This window comes from Pezoporus occidentalis, unplaced genomic scaffold, assembly GCF_034315485.1.
Source record: "Pezoporus occidentalis ecotype Australia unplaced genomic scaffold, CSIRO_AGI_Poc_V1 ctg36, whole genome shotgun sequence".
Classification (NCBI taxonomy): Eukaryota; Metazoa; Chordata; class Aves; order Psittaciformes; family Psittacidae; genus Pezoporus; species Pezoporus occidentalis.
Genome location: NW_026915591.1, coordinates 949,833 through 970,273, shown reverse-complemented (window position 1 = coordinate 970,273; position 20,441 = coordinate 949,833). Strand labels below are relative to the sequence as shown.

At 38.8% G+C, this 20,441-nt stretch overlaps 1 protein-coding gene across 4 annotated transcripts in view; it reads left to right on the top strand.

Annotated features, from left to right (window-relative positions):
• BRF1 (BRF1 RNA polymerase III transcription initiation factor subunit) overlaps positions 1–20,441 on the top strand; it is a 178,415-nt gene that overhangs the window by 133,414 nt on the left and 24,560 nt on the right. For all 4 annotated transcript variants that reach the window (XM_062630701.1, XM_062630699.1, XM_062630700.1 and 1 more), the window contains one exon: positions 469–725. In XM_062630701.1, the coding sequence (XP_062486685.1) occupies positions 469–725 (257 nt within the window). The remainder of the gene's footprint in view (positions 1–468; positions 726–20,441) is intronic.

Sequence of the window (20,441 nt, the reverse complement as noted above, 5' to 3'; positions counted from 1 at the left end):
CTCTTCCAGGCCATATTCAGACTTGATATAAAAATACTAAGTTTTGCAGTTTTGATACAGAGTTGTCAGTGTTTAGGGGGAATCATGACCCAGCTGGACTGTAATGGCAATTTTAGCAGGGCAATTTCTTTATTTTCACACTGGGTGATGCTACAGGGTCCCTGTTCCTTTTTTGTGTGTGCCTGAGAAATGGCCCATGTTTCTTCTCTGGCAGTGTGACACATACTAAGTAAAGAATTTGTAATAAACTGTGGGCATTTGGCAAAAAGCAAACACTTATCTCTTGGAATAAAAAGACCTCTTGGTGCCATTGAGTGGCTGGAGAGGGAGCACTGGCTTAGCCTGGCTGCATTGCCTGCACTCCCGAATCAGCAGCAGCTGAGCCAGGGCTGCTGAACTGCAGCTTCCCCTTCTGCTTCATGGAAACTTTGTTTGTATTTACATCACTAATTTTATATTTTAATTAAGCCAAAGAAATCTGCAAAGAAGCGGGAGCCAATTCAAGCCAGCACAGCAGGAGAGGCAATTGAAAAGATGTTAGAACAGAAGAAAATCTCAAGTAAAATTAATTATAATGTGCTAAGGGACCTGAACAGCAAAGGAAGTAACGCACCAAAGAAGGAGGATGACAGCACTGATGACAGCACCAACACCAAGAAGCTGTCAAGAAGAAAATCTATTGCCAGTAGGAATATAGCCAACCCTGTAAACAGTGTGGGAAAAAGGTACTGCAATTGTTCATTTATATCTCTGTTTGTGAGACTGTCTGTGTATCTTTCTGAGACAGACAATGTAGGGACTGAAACATTTGTTTGAGGCTAAAATAATGTCAGGGCTCTGTTTTTATTTATTTTACCTGCAGTGTCGTGGCAGCACTTTATTTATAGTTCATGTATCAAAGGTCTGCTTTGGTGTGAGTTAATCATCCTGAAGCCAACAAAAAAGAATCAATGGAAATTCATAAACGTGAACCTTTCAGCTAGGGGCACATTTTCTTCGTACGGTCCTGACATTTGCTGTCCTTCCTTTCTGAATTGTCTGTATCAGCTGACACAATACTAAATGTTCGAAAGCTTTGGCTTTTTGCTTGATTTGAAAAATATAGTTTCCATCTGTTTTGACAGCTAGCTGCTTTGATTAGCTTTTATTTTAGTTTTATTCCAAACTTTTGTTGTTAATTGATGACACAAATATAAAGCTTTACAGTAAATACTCTTGTCGGTTTTCTGGTCTGCATTTGCAAATGTTTTATAGTGTGGTGAAAGCTCCTATTTAAATGAGTAAAATTCTTGACTTGCTGGGCAGATTTGTAGCATGCTATGAAGTGTATAAGGAGATTGATGTGTCCTATCTGCAATATTTATCTATTTTATTTGTCTTCCGTTTATGAAATTATGTTGGATGATCATTTAAATTGTGTCTATGTGTAGTAATTTCTTACTTAGATGTTACTTATTTATTTACATGCTGCATAAAAGACATAGTTTTTTGCTTCCAGAAGTATAGGCCAAACAGCACAAGGAAACTTAGGAATTTAATTCTGAAATATAAGACAATGTCTTTGCACTGTAGTTCAGATGTAGGCATGTGTTGCAACTGGCTAAACAGGGAGGGCAGGCAGCCAGCCACAAGGTGCAAGAAATCATCTACTACTGCAAGGACAGGAGTCTTAGAATACTTGAAAACATGAAGCTGGGAGGGATAGTATGTGCCTCCCTCTGAGAAGCTAAGCATAATAAGGATGACTAAGCCTAACCCCTTATTTTGACTTCGTGTGGCAGCGAGGCCAGAGCATGGTCAGCCAAAATTGAAGACCACATCACTGGTCCCAGTGTTGCTGGGATACAGTTTTTTGCAGAGTACCAAACATATTTTCTTTCTTTTCTGTGCCTTCTTTATTCTGTATTTTACCAAGATGGCGTCATCCTTGTTCAACTTCTCACAGCTTTGCCTTCCAGTTCTTCTTTGGAGCTGTGTAAATTGCTACTTAAGGTGATGTCTAACAACTCAAGCATGTAAATTTTCCACTGGTGAAGGAAAGTGAAGATGCATTGAGGATTAACTAAAAGCTTTTAGCCTGTGCTTTAAGCAGTCATATTTTGGTATTTCTAGTAAAACATGGATGATTTCAGTCCATGGACATGGACATGGACTGAAAGCATGGACATTTCAGTTGTCTGAAATGCAGTGCTGCAATGGGCGATAGGGTCTGGTTAGGATCCTGGTTGCGTTTCAGAGCTCACTGGTAAGAGCCACGCTCAAGCTGCTTCGCTACTTCTGAACCCTGTCACTCCTGAGGTTTGCAGAAATGTTGGGAACTCGCAACTCCTGTTGAAGTCAGCATGTTAAACTCTTAACAGGTGTTAAACTCTTTGGAAAATCATGCCGTAAATATTAAATTTAACAGTGGTACAACTTGAAAAGGTTTCTAAATAAACAGAAATCTGTATTTTCCAAAAGCAGCTAATAAAACATGGTTATTTTTCCTCTTGAGAGCCTAAAGTACATCCTTAAGATGCGTAACAGAGTTTCCTGATGATGATTAGCAGATCTCAGATACAAAGAGTTTTGCATCAGAACACTTCAGAGAGAGGATTGGGGGTACATGCAGATATGTGAGTTAAGATTTTGCATTCCCCAAGTAGGCAGTGTGCTTGCTTAAATAATACCAAGGACTTGGCAAACCATTATTTGGGGTTTGTTTTTTTTTTCCTTACAATTAGAGATTTATGACATGCTTTTGATTTTTTTTTTGCTAGTGGTCTAAATGCCATGCCTTTTAAATGGCATGCATAAATTTCTGTGTTCTGCATTATTCTTATATGCCACACATTCATTGCCTTTGTTCAGCATTGTTCCTCTGAGAGGTGAATGGCTAAATACTTTTCCAGTGATATAAAAATCATGGTAATTTATATGCAATTAATAATAATAAAACCCCTGAACATTGCTCATTAGAAAATGAGTGAAGCACATAATGTTATCTTTATCCAGGAGGCATTTGCAGAGATCGTACAAACATTTGGTTTGTAGTGATGTATAGTCCTGTGTGTTTATCTTTTTATTTCTTAAACATTTAGTAAGCTGCATTTGACAGCAGTAGCTCCTTGAATAACCATGCTTTGATCTGGTCCTTTAGTTCATCTGAGTAATAGATTTTAAAGAGCTACTGAGTTAGCCCTAAACTTAATAGTTACTTGGTACCAGTACCAAGTAACAGGGAACTTCACAGGCTAGGAATGGAATACTCATTCTTGGTGATTAAAGCAGCACTCCTGTAAAGGTATAAAACTAGGAAATTTATTTTTTAATAAATTAATATCTTTTATTACCTTCCTTTTGCAAGCCAAAATTTTATATACTTCACCAGGTTTGGACTGACAATGCAGACAAATTTGTTATTTGTTTAGATGTAGCACCCGGGACATAGGAAGTTGATCTTCATCTCCATTTTTCTAATTGCCCCTTGTTATAAAATACACTAGGATGCTATTTATTTATAGAGAGTTTCAGATTATCTCTAAAAAAAATTGCAATCCTCAGTCAGACATGGTACAGTCTGTTTTTTCTTTTTTTAACATGGGATAAAATAACTGATTAACACTGTAACTGCTAAATATTGGAAAAGCTTTTGTTTACTGATGTGATAATAATAAGCAAATTTTACAGTCTTGTAAAAAGTTGTCGATTTGCAAAGAGTTGGAATGCTAGGTATGGTCCCAGGAGTGTGCTTAAACTGGATATTCTTTCAGTTGGTGGTCCTTTTAATGTCGCTTTATTGCTACCATAATCTCTTAATGGTTACTTGGATTCCAAGATAATATAGTTTATCATGTTACTTCATGTAAAATCCTAATTTTGTAATCTTGGAAATGTTTGGTGTTTTCTGGAATTTTGTAAGGAAGGTACTTTCAAAGAATTATTCCAAAGATCATGTGGATTTCTCCTTCTTAGACATTATATGCATCAGTATGTTCAGAAGCAAACTGGATTTTTATTTTTGAACAGGTTTCTTTACCACGAATGCTGTGCAACTTTTTGAGTTTTAGCAAAAGATGCTTTTCTCAGACCCATCTCCCAGAATTATACTTGGGTTTTACTTATCGTATCTGTCAAGATGGTAGAAGACTAGTAATGACAATGTAAGTCATTTTAGGAACTTTTATATTGTGCAAATGTGTTTTATTACATTTCTTAATGCATTTTTGTTCCAGTGGGTATCATGATTGGTGCTTCATATGCAAAAGCTGTTTCATTCTCTGTGCGTTCAAGATGTTGCATAGCGGATGTTACCATAATAGATGTTGCAACTTTAATTTCAATTACCAGTTGCTGAGTTTATCTTCACTAATGTCTTCTATGCATCTGAAGCATAAGAATAATATGTTGAACTTCTACAAAAGAACGATTACCACTTCAAGCTACTTAAAACCTGAACTCCAGTTAGAGCTCTGCATGTGTTGCAGCTCTTCAAGTCCAGTACAGAGGGTTTTTTTTAGGACTGGAAGCTTTTGGTTAGAAGCTTAATAATTTATTTTATATATTTACTTGAGCTGAAGCTTACAGCATTACTTGTGACGTGAAATGTGTTGAACCAAGAAAATGTGGGAACAAGAAAGCTTTCAAGACACTACTTTTTAAAAATTTGAAGCCTATTTATTGCTATGTGCTTGAAATTGGTAATGATATCAGAAAAGACAGGATATATTATCAGGGGAGTAAATGTGTCAGGTTAATCTCATGAAGAATTTGCCTTGTAAGAAATGCAGCAGGACTGCGAAGCACGGCTGAATCCATTGTAATGAAACAGGGTTGTTCTGAATGGAAGCATATGAATATTATAGAAAACCAAATCATGCCTGCTATGAAAATGAGAAAAGCCCTTGGTAGGCATCTCAGATTTTATTAGATTTGGAAATTCACCTCCAAATTTTATCCACAGTCTCAGTTGTTTTTACTGACTACCCATTTTGCTAGTACACATTGGCACACGGCTCCACCTTTGCTTTGGAGCCATGGGATCCGCAAACAATGTGTTTGCAGTACCAGGGACTTGTTCTGCTGCTCAAGTTCCTGCCCTAAGATGCACACTTTCAATTAGCATCTCTGGCTGCATTTTTGTTGGCTTTTTAGTGGGTGTCATGACCCCAGAAAAATCCCCTTTATTATGACAGAGAACGTATGTAATACTTTTCTACAGTATTCAGTGTATCATTTAACATGATAAATTACTTGGTACTTTCTTGGTTCTAATGGGAATCATGTTCCCCCAGGGAGTAAAATATGGGTAGAAGTATAATTTAGGTACTTTGGATGAGCCTGATGATCCCATGCTGCAGAGGGAGCCTGGGGAGATGGAGTTGGCTCCCCCCCCGCAAGGCTGTGGGAGCACTACCCCAGTGCTCCCCAGCTCTGACCCTCATCTACAGCTGGCCCTTTCTGGTGTCCAGGATGGAAATACTGCACTGTATGGTGGAAGTTTGTTTTGAGCTCATTGTCTTTGCCAGATTATTTTTGGTAACACTGTGGGAAGAAGGGGGCATAGGGTTCTGTTTCTCACACCCAGCCTGAAAACTTTCTCTTCACTTGTTGATACTGCAGATGTCCAGCAGAATCTCTATTTCTTTCTCCTAGGGAAGGAGGAGGGAAGAAGCCCCAAACTAGCTTTACCCTCACATGCAGGATCAATGATTGTGATAAGCCCTTTATTTGTAGTTTTAGGGTTTAGGCAGGTGGAAGTGTTTGCTGAGTGCCGTGCCACGTCCCAGCTGGGTGTTCCTGACTCAGCTGCAAGTCCATATGTCCTGAGTGCTTACTCTGCATTGGCCATGGCTTATAATTAAGTTTTATAAATCCAAAGCAAACAGGGTTTTTTTCACATACAATATTTTTAGTTTGTTTTACATTGTGAGACTGCTGCTTGTGGACAGGAGGAGTGTGAGCTCATGTGTTCTAGATTACTTAGATCAATCCAGAACAGTGTGAAACAAAGTTCAGCTCAAATAACCCAAGGAATTCCTGGGTATACAAAAAACTTTTATTCAGTTAGACCCAGGTGATTATAAAGGTTAAAACACGCTCAATTCACCGTGTTAGGAAGGGCATTGTTGTTTCAGAACCTTTTTTCACTAGGAAAAATGACATTCTGGTAATGGTTTAGAAATTTGGAAATTGGTATCTTAAAAGTTCATTGACTGTAACTGATGCAGTGCCAGCTGGTCGGTGTCTACAGCAAGTCCTATGTGCTAGCAATTCAAAATGAAGCAGAGCTTCTAAAGAGGGACAGATCCCCATGTTTGGCAGATGCAGAGCTTTTGAGAGAGAGTCTTTTCTGTGCTAACTTTGGTGTTATGCATTGTCTGTACAAATTGGCCCTTTGAGATGGGATCTGAAGAGTATTTTAATATCCTTAAATTTTCCACCATATATTATTATTTTTCAGAATTGCCTTCAGCTCTTTGTCTCATTTACCTTTGATATCCTGTTTTTCTTTCTTTGCTTTGAAGTCTGTTACATGGTTTGGAGTTTATGTGTATTTATTCAAAGTGAAATACTAAATTTTATTTCTTGTCTTGTGCTGCTTCAGGCCTTCATTTATATGTGACTAAAGTGCTAATACCAATTTCCCAACTGGAATAAAATTCCTTACAGAAGATACTGGGAGTATTTTTGAGGTGGTAGTTAGGAGTTCCTTCTATGCTTAATTACTATGTAGTTGATATTTTTGGTGTTTCCTCTGGAAGAAGTCCCATTTTGGCTATGGGATTAACTAGAATGTATTTCCTGAGTATGAATTTATGTATATGTGGTGGAAGCCTTCCTGTTGGGTGTGTGTAGAGTCAGCTTTTGGTTTGAATGTTATGTATGTGGTAAGTAAACTCTCTAACCACTTTGAATAACTGTTCTCTTATGTGATGTGTTCTTTGAGAGGTTTTTTGAGTGTAATTTTATGTATGTTTGTGCTTTGCTGTGTTATATAATCATTTAAATCAAAGGTTAATCAAAATGATTAGTCATTTTGAACAGGAAAACGGTGACATTTGGTAAGTACCTCCACTTAAAATAAATCTTACCAGTATTTTCCAGTCTTGTAACTTTCAGAGGGACAAGCTTATACAAATTATGTTTAGTATTTTATTTACAAAAAGCAAAGCCAAGAAAAAATGAATTCAAGACTTCCAAGGTTCTGCTTTTCAAGTCATGCATCTCCTTATTAAAGTTAGCTGCATGGGGGAGAGCTTTACGAATGACCTTGAAAGGAGCTGACACATGCATTTACTTGTTCACAGTTGATTTGAGGAGTTGATCTAGTAAAGCCTGTAGTAATGTTGTAACCTGGCTAATGCTGCGGGTTACTGCTGTTCATATGAGCTAAGAAGCCTTTTGTATTAAGGAGATAAATCAGAAGCAAGAACTGGAAAGAAACATATCTGAGCCAACATGTTTTAAAATGAATGTGTGTTTTTAACTTCTGAATACTAAAATGTGATGACCAGCAGCCTTTTCTTTTTCATTAAGTGAGGAAAACTGCATTGCTTGTGTGTGTAGCACCATGCTCCTGAGAAGAGAGAGTTAAGCAAATGCTACCTGGGGCGAGAAACTGGGGAGGCAGGAACCAGCACACTGTCCAGGAATGGTGAGCAGGGTTATCCCTTTAGCCTCAAATTCACTTCTCGTGACACAGAGATAAGACAGAATGGGGGGGCGGGGGGAAGAAAAGAAAAAATGAAGAAAAGAAAAAGCAGTTCCCAACCCATCCTGCTGGAAGCTGGCAGGTGTTTGTCAAGATTTGATGTTTATTCTGGTTACTCTTTTTGGTTTTGAAGATCAGTTCCCCCTGATTCCAACGATAGCATATTTCTTTCACATCTGACAATATTAAACTCTGAAACATGTATGAATATTGTTTTGTGTGGCTCTGCTCTGCACTGTCGAGAAAGGAGCTCCATTCGGCATAGCTTGAATCCCCAGCCTGCAGGGTACGCATGCAGTTGTGCTGCTGCTACTGCAGGAACTGCTTCTGCCACTGACACCAAAGTCATTTCAGCGGTTACTCCAGCAGCTCTGTGCTTTTCTGTTGTGCAGCTTTGGTTTGTTAGGGCAAGGTTACAAAAAAGGACATTTTTTCATCCTTCATCCCTCAGTCCTTTCCTTCCTTCCGCAGGAGGTGAGTTAAGGAATCATTTTCCCCTTTTATGACTGTGCTGCAAATGAGTTAAGAGAAATGAAGCTAAAGGTTTTCTAGCTTTATATATTATTAAAATGGAGTATTTTTCATAAGAATCCCAGTTTTGGATTTTTTAGGTTTTTCCTAAGAATCCCAGATTTAAATTTGTTAGGTTTTGAGTACTAGAACTGGGTTTTGAATACTGGAATAAAATGCTAAAATTTCAGTATGTCAGTTAACCCATCTGTATTTTCACTCTGTAAAGTATAATTGGAGAAAAATGTCTCTGGAATATCTTAATGATAGGAGAAATACTGTAAAGAAGCCTTCCCTATGTGAACTGTACCAATTCATGTAAGTTCAGTGATGCTGCAAATCACCTCTAGGTGTGCATCATTCATTAAGGACATTCAGATTTTACAGTGCAGGCATTTAATGTTGTCAAATTTTGGTTTATAGTAAGGGTAAGAGAACATGGTCTGCTGGGACTGCAGAGGAGCATTCCTGAACTGTCATTTATTCGGACTTACGAGAACCTTTGCAAAATATATATAAAAAACCCCTTCAAGATTGGTTGAGGACACATTCAGGCTTGTGTGACTGTTTCAGCAATAACAAGCCTCTGCCAAATCCAGTACTTGGTTCCATTTACCCCAAATGATTAGAATGCCTTCAATTTAAAACTAAAAAGGCATTGATCTGGCTCAACCTCATGGCCCAGACCCAGGTCAAGTCTCCTTATTTTTACAGCAGCCTTCTTGTTTGTTTAATATAAATTGGATATTGCTTTTCTGCCTCCCACTCAAGAAAATAATCTCCTTGTCGGATTCCAGGGGAGGTCAGCTGGGCAGTGCAAAAATGCAGAGGGTATTTTTGTGACTGTCTGAAATAATTCTGTCTTGCGTTTTAAGACCAAATAGGAACAATTTTAGCCCAGAAGATAATTTTGTGTGACAGTTGGATTGTGAGCGCCTTGTTTATCTATGTTCTCATTTTCAGGTTGGTTACAAGGAAACACTCTGCAAGCTTTTTTCTTCCAAATTACACTCAGTGGGTCTAATGGGAGATTTCATATAAATATGTATGCACGGTCTCTTCAACTTTAATAGCGTGATAGCAAAAATAGTTATATGTGATGTGGAGGGTGAGGGGAGTGGGAAGAAACAAAGAGATTGTGGAAGTGTTATGGCTCTTATTATCGAACCCTAGAGGTGCATGTCCTGCTGTCACAGCTGAGAGTGCTTCAGTGCTGTGAAATACTCGTCCTCAGTTTGTATATTTTTCTGATTTATTTCCTTTGTTTTTTGTTTTTGTTTTTTTTTTGTTATGGGTGGAAAATGGTTTGTTTCTGAATTCATTTTCCTTTGGCCCTAGTCCTAGCAGGGTCTGTCTGCTTGTTGGTCTTTACAGTATATATCTGCTCATTTTTTTAGTATAAACCAAGGGAAGCGTATGTCTGATGTGTTTTAGAGTTGCAGATGAAGTTGAGTCTGTAGCCAATGTTTGTTAAATGTTGAAGGAAGAGGAACAAAACAAACAAAACGTTTTTCTCACTGCAATATGGCGTACATTATTTTACCGAGACTAATACCCAAACTAGGAGAGCAGTCACGTGAAGCTTCTTGTTTCTAAATGTTTGCACGCATTGCCAGACCAGATAGCTGGTAGTCATTATGTGGTTATGACTGCAGTTCTTTCGCTGTAGCTGGGTAAAGCATCAGAGAGTTACAGCAGTTTGTTGCAAAAATTGAGGTGTTATTTGTTCATGTAATATTTAACAGCATCTACATAATTAGTTTGAAATTGGCCAGTGTGCTGTAACTTAGTCATTTATGTAAGTGCTGTTCCATTACCCAGTGATGCTTCTGGTGTGTTGACTGAGTTCATTTTTACCTTACTGCAATTGTTACAAAATATAGGATGAAACAAACTGATATAACATCTAAAGGTGGTTTTGGAAGATGCATGCAGCAAATTGAACTTTCTCTTATGTTAGTTTCCAATTTATAGTGAGTCAGAAATTTTTGCCCAGGATTTTCCCTTTCCTCCAGTGCAACACAATGACAGACTGAACAAACCCATTGCTCTGTTTAGGGTATGGGAAACTTAGCCACCTGCTCTAAAGCAGCCCATCTCCTTCTCTTCTCTCATACATTCCCATTTGTTGTGACCCGGAAGGAATGGAGGAAACCGCCAACTTTTGCATACGTTTTGCTTTCTCCCCACATTTTACACTTGAATAGAAACATGTGCTGCTATAGAGGTCATACCGAAAGATACAGAGTAGAGTCTAGACCTCAGTACCTGCAATCCATCACCCAAGTGATGGCAACTCTCACCCTGAGTGCATCGGGGTCTTCAAGGCATCACTTGGCTCAGCAGCTGTCCAAAACTAAATAATTTGAAATCTTTCTGTGCAAGCAGGACTGTGGTAGCTGGCAGGGAAAGGATAGAGTGAGGCTGTTACAGCCCACAGCATTACTTTGTATGGTAGATTTGAAAACAGTATTGATACTCAGGGTTGTGTGTAACCTTGCTGAACTGAAGTGCTGGAAGATGCTTGGACATGGAGATCACTCTCAGGCCCCATACTGAATAGAAGTATTGGGCATGTATTTAATAGTTGGTTGTCTCTTTATTCAGAAACTATTTTAGATATGGTATTTATGTGAAAGAAATATATAATACTTTACAGCATAGTGTTCTTTTAATCTGAATGTTTTGAGATCTGAAGTATGAAGGGCATGCATACAGATTTGGAAGTGGAATGGAATGGCTGGCATATTTATTTTGTAAAGTTATCTTTGCCTGTCTAAAGTGGTGACATGGTAATTTTAATGGAAAAATGGCTTTGCACACTTCTGTACAGATTTTATCATGCAGCAATAAAGAAAATAATTTGTAATCCTAACTGAAACTGTTGTTGCTGAAGTTGAGTAAGACGATCATCAGATTAAAGGTGTTTTTGAATCAATCAGTCATCTGATGAATTAATAACAGAGAGTCAACAGTGAATCAAATTATTAGATGAAGAGGAGCAAGACAGAAGTCAGGGTGGTTTGAAACATACAACTGATTATTACAAGGCAGCATCGCCTGCTGGCCAGCTCCTGGAGGCAGAGACAGGCTCTTCTAGTTGGGGCTTTAGTAAGTCAATTTAAGGGTTAATTCTGTGCCTAAAGGTGCTACTTAATTGATGGTGGTTTAAGACACTTAAGTCTTTTTTTTTCTGCCAGATGACCTGTGCAATATTGGCTTGAAAAATTAATATGCAAATATAGCACATTTTAAACATGTTTGCACTTTTTCATTCCTTCTGAAATATTACTGAGGACAAAAAAATCTGTGAACAGAGTAGAGGGAAGGTGAACTCATTTTTGTAGGTTGTTCGTGGAACAAAGTGGGTAGGAGAGGAGCTTGGATTGCTCATATCGCTGATGGATGCCTACTGCAGGCTTTCTCTAGATATTCCTACGTCAGGCTGTACCTTCTGCAGTCTTTACTCCTCCCCCTCTTCCTCTCCTGGACAGTGTCCAGGAGATAAGGATCATCAGTGACTTTCAGTGGAAAAAAAACTACCTTTTGCTGACGTGTTCATTCTTGATACTGCCTCTGTCACACCTCTTCATATCCTCTAAACTCATTGGTGAAATAAGAGTTTTCTTTGCCTACAGCCTGGTCCAGTCCAAATGTGATTTTGACCTTTGGGCAGTCTGGAATATAGAAAATTACTGTCAGATTTTATATAACTTATTTTAGTTTTAACATATACTTAAAAAACGTAAGCGAGAAGCTTGCTGAAAAAGCTTCAGTCTCATCATGGGAAAAGTTCCAAGTACACGTACCTTACATTTTCTTAAATCCTTGTAGAACTAGAACTACTTTTTATCCATGCATCCATATTTTCATTTTCCTGCTATTTCTTAAAATACCCTTGTTCCTTTTCATCCACAAAACATTGGTGTAATAAAGGAATTTGGTTTAACTAGATTGCATGCATTGATCTTACGTGGCTCAGGTAGAGTGTATCATGCATTTCATAAAAAATAAACCTAAATACTGCTTCATCAACTCTAAAATGACGATACATAATTCTGTTGTATTAAAAAATCCCAAACCAAATGAAAACAAAAGAGGGAGGGGAACCAGGAAAAGAAAAAAGACAAAGAAAGGGCTGATTAAGGATTTAAAGCCACTGAGGTTTGGTTTCGGGATTTTTTTTGCAACCAGTGAGCTGAGTCCAATGTAAAGTGTGGTGTGTGTAAGCCATAAGAAATCATAAATCCTATATAATGCAAAGTAAGTTACTAGCAAGTGAATGACTTGCTATAGATGTCTTGGTTGGAAGGGAAAAGTTTCCATAAAAATAAACCTCATCCCACTGACCTTTGCCGACCCTAGCTGTCTCTCTCTTAATCTAACCTGAAGTTATCGGAAAAACCCTTATCATCAAAAGGAACTGTAGACGCCATTGTCTCCAAGAGTCCCATTGTGTTTAGGAGTGATTTATCAGGAAGCAGCAGCCTGCTCCTGCTCCGGAGCCTTCACCCGCTGGCACCAACAATGCAGCCATGGCTGTGGGTCAGGCTGGCAGCCTCAAACTCTGCCTTGGAAAAACAATGTACAGCTCCCAACCTGATGGATGGGAAACCTGACTCTGGGGTTCATTTGCCCAAACTTGTTTGGAAAATTTGCTGTTTTTTCTGAATCAATGTTTTTCAAGTGCTTCCTGTATTTTATACAGGAGCAGATAAGTAACTTATTTTGCTCAATGACAAAAAACATGAATGTAATTAAATCACATCAAAAGTTTGTCTTTCAGCACATTGTAATTTTCAGGTTCTGGATTTTTTTTTAATATATATATTTTATATATGTGTGTGTATATATATAAACGCAAGTTTTGCAGAAAAAGTTCTTTAAATAGCTGTTGGAGGGAAGTGTGTGTTTTATGCATTGATTTCTGTCTCAACAGGAGAATTGAAAGAGACCATTTCTAAGATTTGATGATTACTAGGCTGTAGTTTTCTGTTAGTTTTGGGTTGCAATTTAAAACTACTCTTTAAAACATAAGGAGGTCTTGAATTATGAAACAGTAGGAAATCCTGAGATCCAAGGCACTGAGTGGGAATAGTATATATTCCTTATTTTGTTGCTACTTCAGTAGCCCACAGGTATTAAGCACTGCATTACATCAACTTTTTGGTGAAGATGACACTAAAAAATTCAAGTTAATAGTTCAGCATTTGCTGATAGGATTTGCAACTCAGGGAAGTCCACATTTAAGATGTTTTTTGCAGAGTGCTTGTGAGAGGCAGACCACAGTGATAGATGGATTTTTGTCTGAATTACTTACCATCTCTTTTCAATTTCAGTATCTGCTGATTTCATTTTAAAACCCATTTTAAAGCAAATGAAATAGCTAAGATTTTTCTAGCATAGTAATTGAGACCTTTAATACCCTACCTCCCTACAGACCACAGTTTTAAGAGCTGATGTTTGTGATACTGTTGCCTGTGCTGGTCAGGTTGCTGGGCATACTTTACAGGAGACACAGTGGACCTAAAGGTACCTGTATTAGACCCTGCTTACATGTAATGTTAAAGGTTGATCAAGATTTTGAGGCTTTTTTACTAAAGCGCTCTGAACAGTGGAGCTCCTCTTGCCTATGAACTGTGCTCCACATCACAGCTCCAGAGATACCTGGCCAGCTTCCAGTTTAAATTCACTTAATAGGGCAAATCTGAAATGATTTAAACTCTCCCAATTTACCAAATTCAGTGACCAAACTCAATAACCAAAAGGTCAAAGCCAGGAGCTGTAGAAGCACTAATATTCAAGAGAGTTTTTAAAGAGGAATTTAAATGCAGCTGCTTTAAAAACATCATTAAGATGAAATAGGAAATGCTATAGGTAAGTGATTTCAATCACCCATGTCTTTTGTTAACGGATCACCTTGGGATTTTCTGTACTGTAGCGTACCTAGGGCTGGATTTTGACATGGGTGGACTTGGGTTCAGCTGTCAGATGGTGGGGCAATGTGTATTTTGGTATGTATGCAGGCATCACAAGGAATTGTGAGACTCTGTCCCTAACGAGGCAGGTGATTGACTGAATGGATGTTCTCACGCTTTGTGCAGGCTTTTGGAAAGAAATGGTAAAACAATTTACTTAAGAACATCTGAATTTTTGCCACCTTGCACTACAGCCTGATAAGTTACTAAACATGCTGTCTATCACTGCAGGTATTTTCCTTTCTCTTCTTTTGTGAGACATTTTTTAGGATGAACATCACCCTTGTGTTTAATGATCTTGCTTTTCTTCAGCTGTTATCAAGTGTATCTCAGTGTTATTTATTATCTTTCTGTCTCACTTAGGCTTTTAGGTACTGTTTTGACTTCTCAAAATCTAGAAAAAGAACCTTTCATTTTGGATGAAAAGGAAAAATAGCTGTATTGTTCTTTTCCGGGGGGGGGGGGGGGAATAGGAAAATGGAGAAAAAAAAATCAAAAACATTGAAAGGTGCTCACTGATTCAACTGTAGGGAACATTCGCATATCTGCCATTTGGTCTCCTGAAGACCAATACTATGAGCCTAATCTATGATGCTGCAGCAGTCTGTAATAATTCTAACGTATTATCTTTCAGAGTGTTATTGCTAGAATAAAAATTGCTGGTTTTAAATTTTGAAGATCTTGGGATACTCATCCTGGCATTCATTATTTCATAAAATGGATCAACAGCATTCTCTGTGTGCACACACAGTTCGATACTCTTTCAAAATGGTATTGAAGGGTTATCATGCTGTTCCAGTGACCCTGTCCATGGTTATGCTAGATGGATGCCAAAAAAAAACCCAGAGAAAACAAGAACAGAGCAAAAAACCAAGCTTCATATCAGATGCTCAGCATTACAAAGGTGTCAAGGTGTCGTCTCTCTTAGTTGGTGATAAAGGGAGGGCAAAGGAGTGTCTGTTTCAGCATGATTTTGCTCAGTGAGAGTTGCAAAAGCAGCTTAAAAGTTTTTTGCATTGACTTGTGATCTTTACGTACTGGGAGGTTGTAATTTGGTGAGGAAGGAGAAGCATCTTCGGTTATGTATTTATTGCTGTACTGAAAGACAAGTTACTGAGTTTGGATTAATTATAATTTCCTGCATCTCCATAAGTGGATTCAAAATGACTTGTTGGCAGTTGTGCTGTAATAACTTTTGTCATTTATTCTTTTTTTTCTTCCAAGCAGCTGAAGGACATATTGCCACTAAATTGGGAAAGTATTAGATTTCCTTAGCCTAATTGTAGAGTCTTGGTTTTGCAATTGTATTGTGAAACAATGGTGGACAACAGTGAAAGCAAAAAGACACAATTCTTGCTGAGGCCAAATTTGGAAGCCCCTCTTAAAAACGTGGTTGTAAAGCAACCTTTACCATGTGCAGTGGAAGTAGTGAAGTCTAGTTTTCTACCAGTTGCCATTGTTTTTCCCTTGGTTTATGCTTTTCCTCCCCTGGAGCAAGAGCCCCAGCTCTCCTCTGTGAGACTGCTGCAAGCAGAGGTGGGTTTTCTGGTGTGAGCACATAGCTGTCAGCCAGTTCATAACCTGTGTGGGACATGGTCAGCTCTTTTGGGTCTCCTCTTCCTACTTCTAATTTTCACAAAGGGAATAGGAATTTGGTAATTTTGTGACTTTCACCTCATTTGGATTTTGTGGTCCCCACATGTTTGGAGGGGTTGGAGTGGAGTGAGAGATAGGTGGACTGTCAGCATGTCGCATAGTTATCCTTTTATAATTACTTTTCCATGCACTCAAGAGTGCACCTTGGGTGTGTAGGCAAAGACTCAAAAATAAGGAGTGGTTTTCTATTACGTAGTGGCTGATTTAATAAGAATTTTGGAACTTTTGGTGATGGGGTTTTTGGTTTTGGTTTGCTGTTTGTTTGGTTTTGGGGTTTTTCTCTCAACTGAGCCACTATTTAAATGTCTTCTAATATTTAGTGACTGTTGCTCTTTTGAGCAATTTTCAGGGTGAATCCAAAATCACAGTATTGCTAGGTAAAGAAAAATCTTTAACCCTCAAAAATGCCTACTACAGAGTTGCCCAGTATCAGCAACCAATACATGGGTGTTACCAACTTTGCATGTAGCAAACCAAAGGGAGTTTCTCGTAACACGTGTTGCTTATTGATGACACAGTTGCCTGTGATTGATTAAAAATGGCAGATTTGTTTTGGCTTCAACTCTTTCCATTAGCATTCCTATTGACCATCTGGCAGTGAAAACCTCACGAGATAGATGAGGACCTTGTTAAAAAAAATCACAAGTTTTCTTGGGGCCTTTTTTTTGCAGGTATCCTGATGAGCCAGGAAGTTGTCACTTTCGGTAACAGTTCTTGTTGCATGAAAGGGTTGAGTCTGATGCTCGATCAGCACGTGACTTACTTTTAATGGGTTTTAATTATTGCCTTGATTGCAGCAAGCAGTTAATGGCTATGCAAGTATCATTTTGTGGACTTTGTAGTTCTTCCATACCATTCAGCTGATGATAAGAATGAGAAGGAGCCTGTTGCTGTTGAAGTGGGAGGAACAGAGCAAATGGCTCTTTTCAAAATGTCTCTTTTCAAAATGGCACCTACAGAAAACTAGAAGTTTCCCTCAATTACTTGCTTATTAAAATGTCTTATTGTAATCAAAATTATTTGACTATGCTTAAGATGCCCTAATCAAAATAATTTAAAGATAATGTACCAGGGAGAGATGCTTAAGGGGCAAAAAATGAATTTTAAAAGGACTGTGATATTCCAAAGTGTGGAGCTGTTTATATGTCCATTACGTGGTAAATATATGCACTGCTATGAGACAAATGTGGAGCTAGCATACAATGGGTGATGAATCCTCAGGGCATTTAGTGGAGCTTCTGCAACTGTACAATGCATTGCATCACAATCTGAAGTGCAGCAGCTGCTCTGGCCCTTCTGTCCCCTGATGAGTAATAGTGTATCAGGGCTGTCTTTGGTAAACAGCTTTATGGGGCTTTTCTGCTGCAGTGTTTGGCACTTGAAATTGTAGTGCTGTCTCTGGCTTCCCACCTGCAGCATCCCCTGCTCCCCAGAAATGCTGTATTTCAAAATAAAGGCATGAAATCTTGTGGTTAGGACCCCTTGCATCAGATTTTATAGGGGGCATTGTAAAGATTAATGTTACCTATGTATTGCAGAAAAGGTGAATTATGGACAGAGGAAACATAGTCTGTATGCGTTTCCCTACCTCTGCAGAGTTTGCTTAAAACAATGCTTTTAAGTCTTTGTTTAACATACATTTTTGAGGGGGGAAAGTTTGAAATAAATATTTCAGAGTGTGGTAGATTTCTGCCCAGGATCTCCAGCGCTTGACCTTGGTGTCTGTAAATATTTTAAACTGTTCCATTGATATTTCAAGCTTGTGGCTTGTTGAGGTGTAATGCACAAGGGACTTCTTCCTAAATGGGCTCCTCATTGCACTCAGACTCACACAAACGTTGCAGCAAGTGGAGATGTTAAAAAATATGCACAAAGGTCAAAGTAACAGGTTTTACTAGCAGATTACTGGCAGTAGTTCTCTTGAAGAGTAATCTCCTAACAATTTATTCTCAATTTTATATTCAATTTTGGAAATTGTGTTGAGGCAGCATTAAGATTACATAGATGGTAGTTACTTGTGCAGTATTTAGAAAGGAGATGAATCCCTTCTGGTTTTATTTTGCATCCTTAGTAATGTTTATGCTGGGGGAGTATGCAATTTCTGAAAATGAAATGTTTTTGGACAGTTAGCAGGGATTATCTGGAACACGTACATAATGTATAGTGTAATTAATTTGAAGGTCGCCTATGTTATCCTTTTTCTGATCTGAAGTAAGATAATATTGGAGTAAAAATGGGGAGGAAATTTATTCAGCCACTTGAAGGCATTTTGTGGAGGATTAAGATTTGTTTGGGTTTAAGTGTTTCTCAAAAAGTGCTTCTCTTGTCCGCTGATTTAACTGTGCCATCACATCTGTGAGAGATCATTATCATATTCTTTTATACAGGCACGTGTCAAAGCGTTACTCACATCCAACCATCTGTAGACTATTTGATACAAATGATTCAAAAAACAGAGCTAATAGACAGGGCACCATCCTTGTATCGGAAAGTTTCTTCAATTTCCTCACCTATATTTTTTTTTTTTGTCCTACTTACTACGTTTTCTTTCAGAAACAATGCCTTTTAGCAGCTCCTGTACCGGGTTTTGGGTAACTGGCCAGACTTACACACAGCACCATCTCAGTGCACTCTTATAGATCCCTGCCCAGTTGTCTGCTTGAACACCATCTGTTTCTGGCAGGAGTTACCTTCAAATACCTAACAAAACAGGTCATGGGAAAAACCAAACTCTTCCAGGAGCTAATGGTGTTAACATACACCACTCCTCTAACACCGCTAGCATTTTCCTCATAGCACTTCAGGAAACTGTCTGTCCAGGAAGATTCTCTTACCCCAAGAGTTTTCCTTTTGAGTACCATGTCTGCCCAGGCAGACAGCAAGGAGGGTGCTAACTTGCAAGAAGATGTTTTGTGGAAAGCTTGAACAATGTGTAAAATTCAGTCCTACTTCATAATGAGATGGAGAGCAGTGCTAATGAAATCTGCAGGAGACAATAAAGTGAGTCATACAGCAAAGACGACCGAAAAGGGCCGTGCAAAGCACTGCCACTAAGAAAAAAAATGTAACTGAGAGCAGGAAATAAAAAAGAGCATCTTGGAAAAAATCCAGGCTAATGCATCCAAAGAAATATAATCTGAAATGCAGACATACATGGGAGCAGAAGCTGTAAAAGCCATAAGGCTGAAAGAGATAGAGAGATAGTGGACTGCAAATTAGATATGAGGCTCTACAAAAGAACCAATTTGGGCCACGCGGTGGAGAAGCAGCACATGACAGATTAGAGAGGCATTAGGCCTGTCTTGGAGAACCATTTGCTTCTGTGGAGGAGAGAATTGTAGTCATTAGGGTGGTTTCAGCAAGAAACAAAATAGTGATGATCTGGAGGAAACACTGAAATGTTATCCATAGCATAGTAGAGTTGAAGCATTTGGAGCATAGACGAGGGAAACAGCAGCATATGGCATGGCAGAACTGAGGAAAAGGCTAATTTCAGCAGAACAGCAGGAGGGAAGTCTCAGTGGCGGTAAGGGTGAGTGCCATGTTTGGAGACAGCAGTCAAAATACAGGTTGAGGGCCAAATACTGAAGTGACATAAGAAGATCTTTGTCTGGTTTTGGAGCTGTGTCTGATAGATTAAGTCTGAATTTCTTCCTTAAGGCACTCACAGAAGTAGAAAGCAATAAATGGTGATGGTGGAGCATTTACTTACTTCTGGGGGCCCTCTGTAGATGAAGGTGAGCGTAAACTGTGTCAAAGCAGAGGGTAATGCATGTCCTGGTCACTAATGGGTGACAGAGGAGGATGTCAGGCTGGCCCGGTTTCATCTCCCTACGTAGGATTCTCTGACTTCCCCCCCAGCTAATAGTACAAGTAGAAGTGCGGAAGGGTTTGGAAACATCTCAAAAGAAGTTTGGAAATCACTGGGGCTGGTTTGTTTCTCCTACAGGAGTGTAGCTGTTGCATGGTCCTTGGGATAGGGGCAGCTAAAAGCTTCTGCCTGTGACTGAGGGGAACTGCTGGTATGAAGGGGAGTTGTCTTGACCTCTCTGCCATTGCTTCTGTTGACCCTGCTGAAGTGGGTTTAGTCCTAAAGAAAAAAAATCTTCAGTTAATTATTTCCCCACTCAGGTTGCCTTTCTCATAGACATTTTACCATTTTAAATCAGAACAATCACGTTGAGGTTTGGGGGTGGGTAGGGGGGTGTTGGGGGGGGAGGGTGTTTTGTTTTATTTTTTTCTCTTTTTTTTTAGTGTAGCAAGAAGAAGGGGAAACTACAGTCTTAATTTTCTGTGATCCTGGATGCAGGTCAGATGTCCATGTCAAAAAGGTTATATGAAAACAGGTTACTTGGTATTTTTGGAAATGGTCCAGCTTGCTGCTTAGTAGGACTGCATTTGGCAGAGCCTGATTATTCACACACTTTTTTTCTAATATTAGCATTAATTCCCTTATAGCAGTATTACAAAGTTGCTTATTTCTCAGTCCTTTTAAATGTGGGAGCCTGTCTGTAAGCACAGCAGACAGCTTATCAGCTCAGCAGCCACTGCAGCTTGCCAACATCGTATGTTTAGTAAATGCTTGCAAGTCAGCCTTGAGAGTT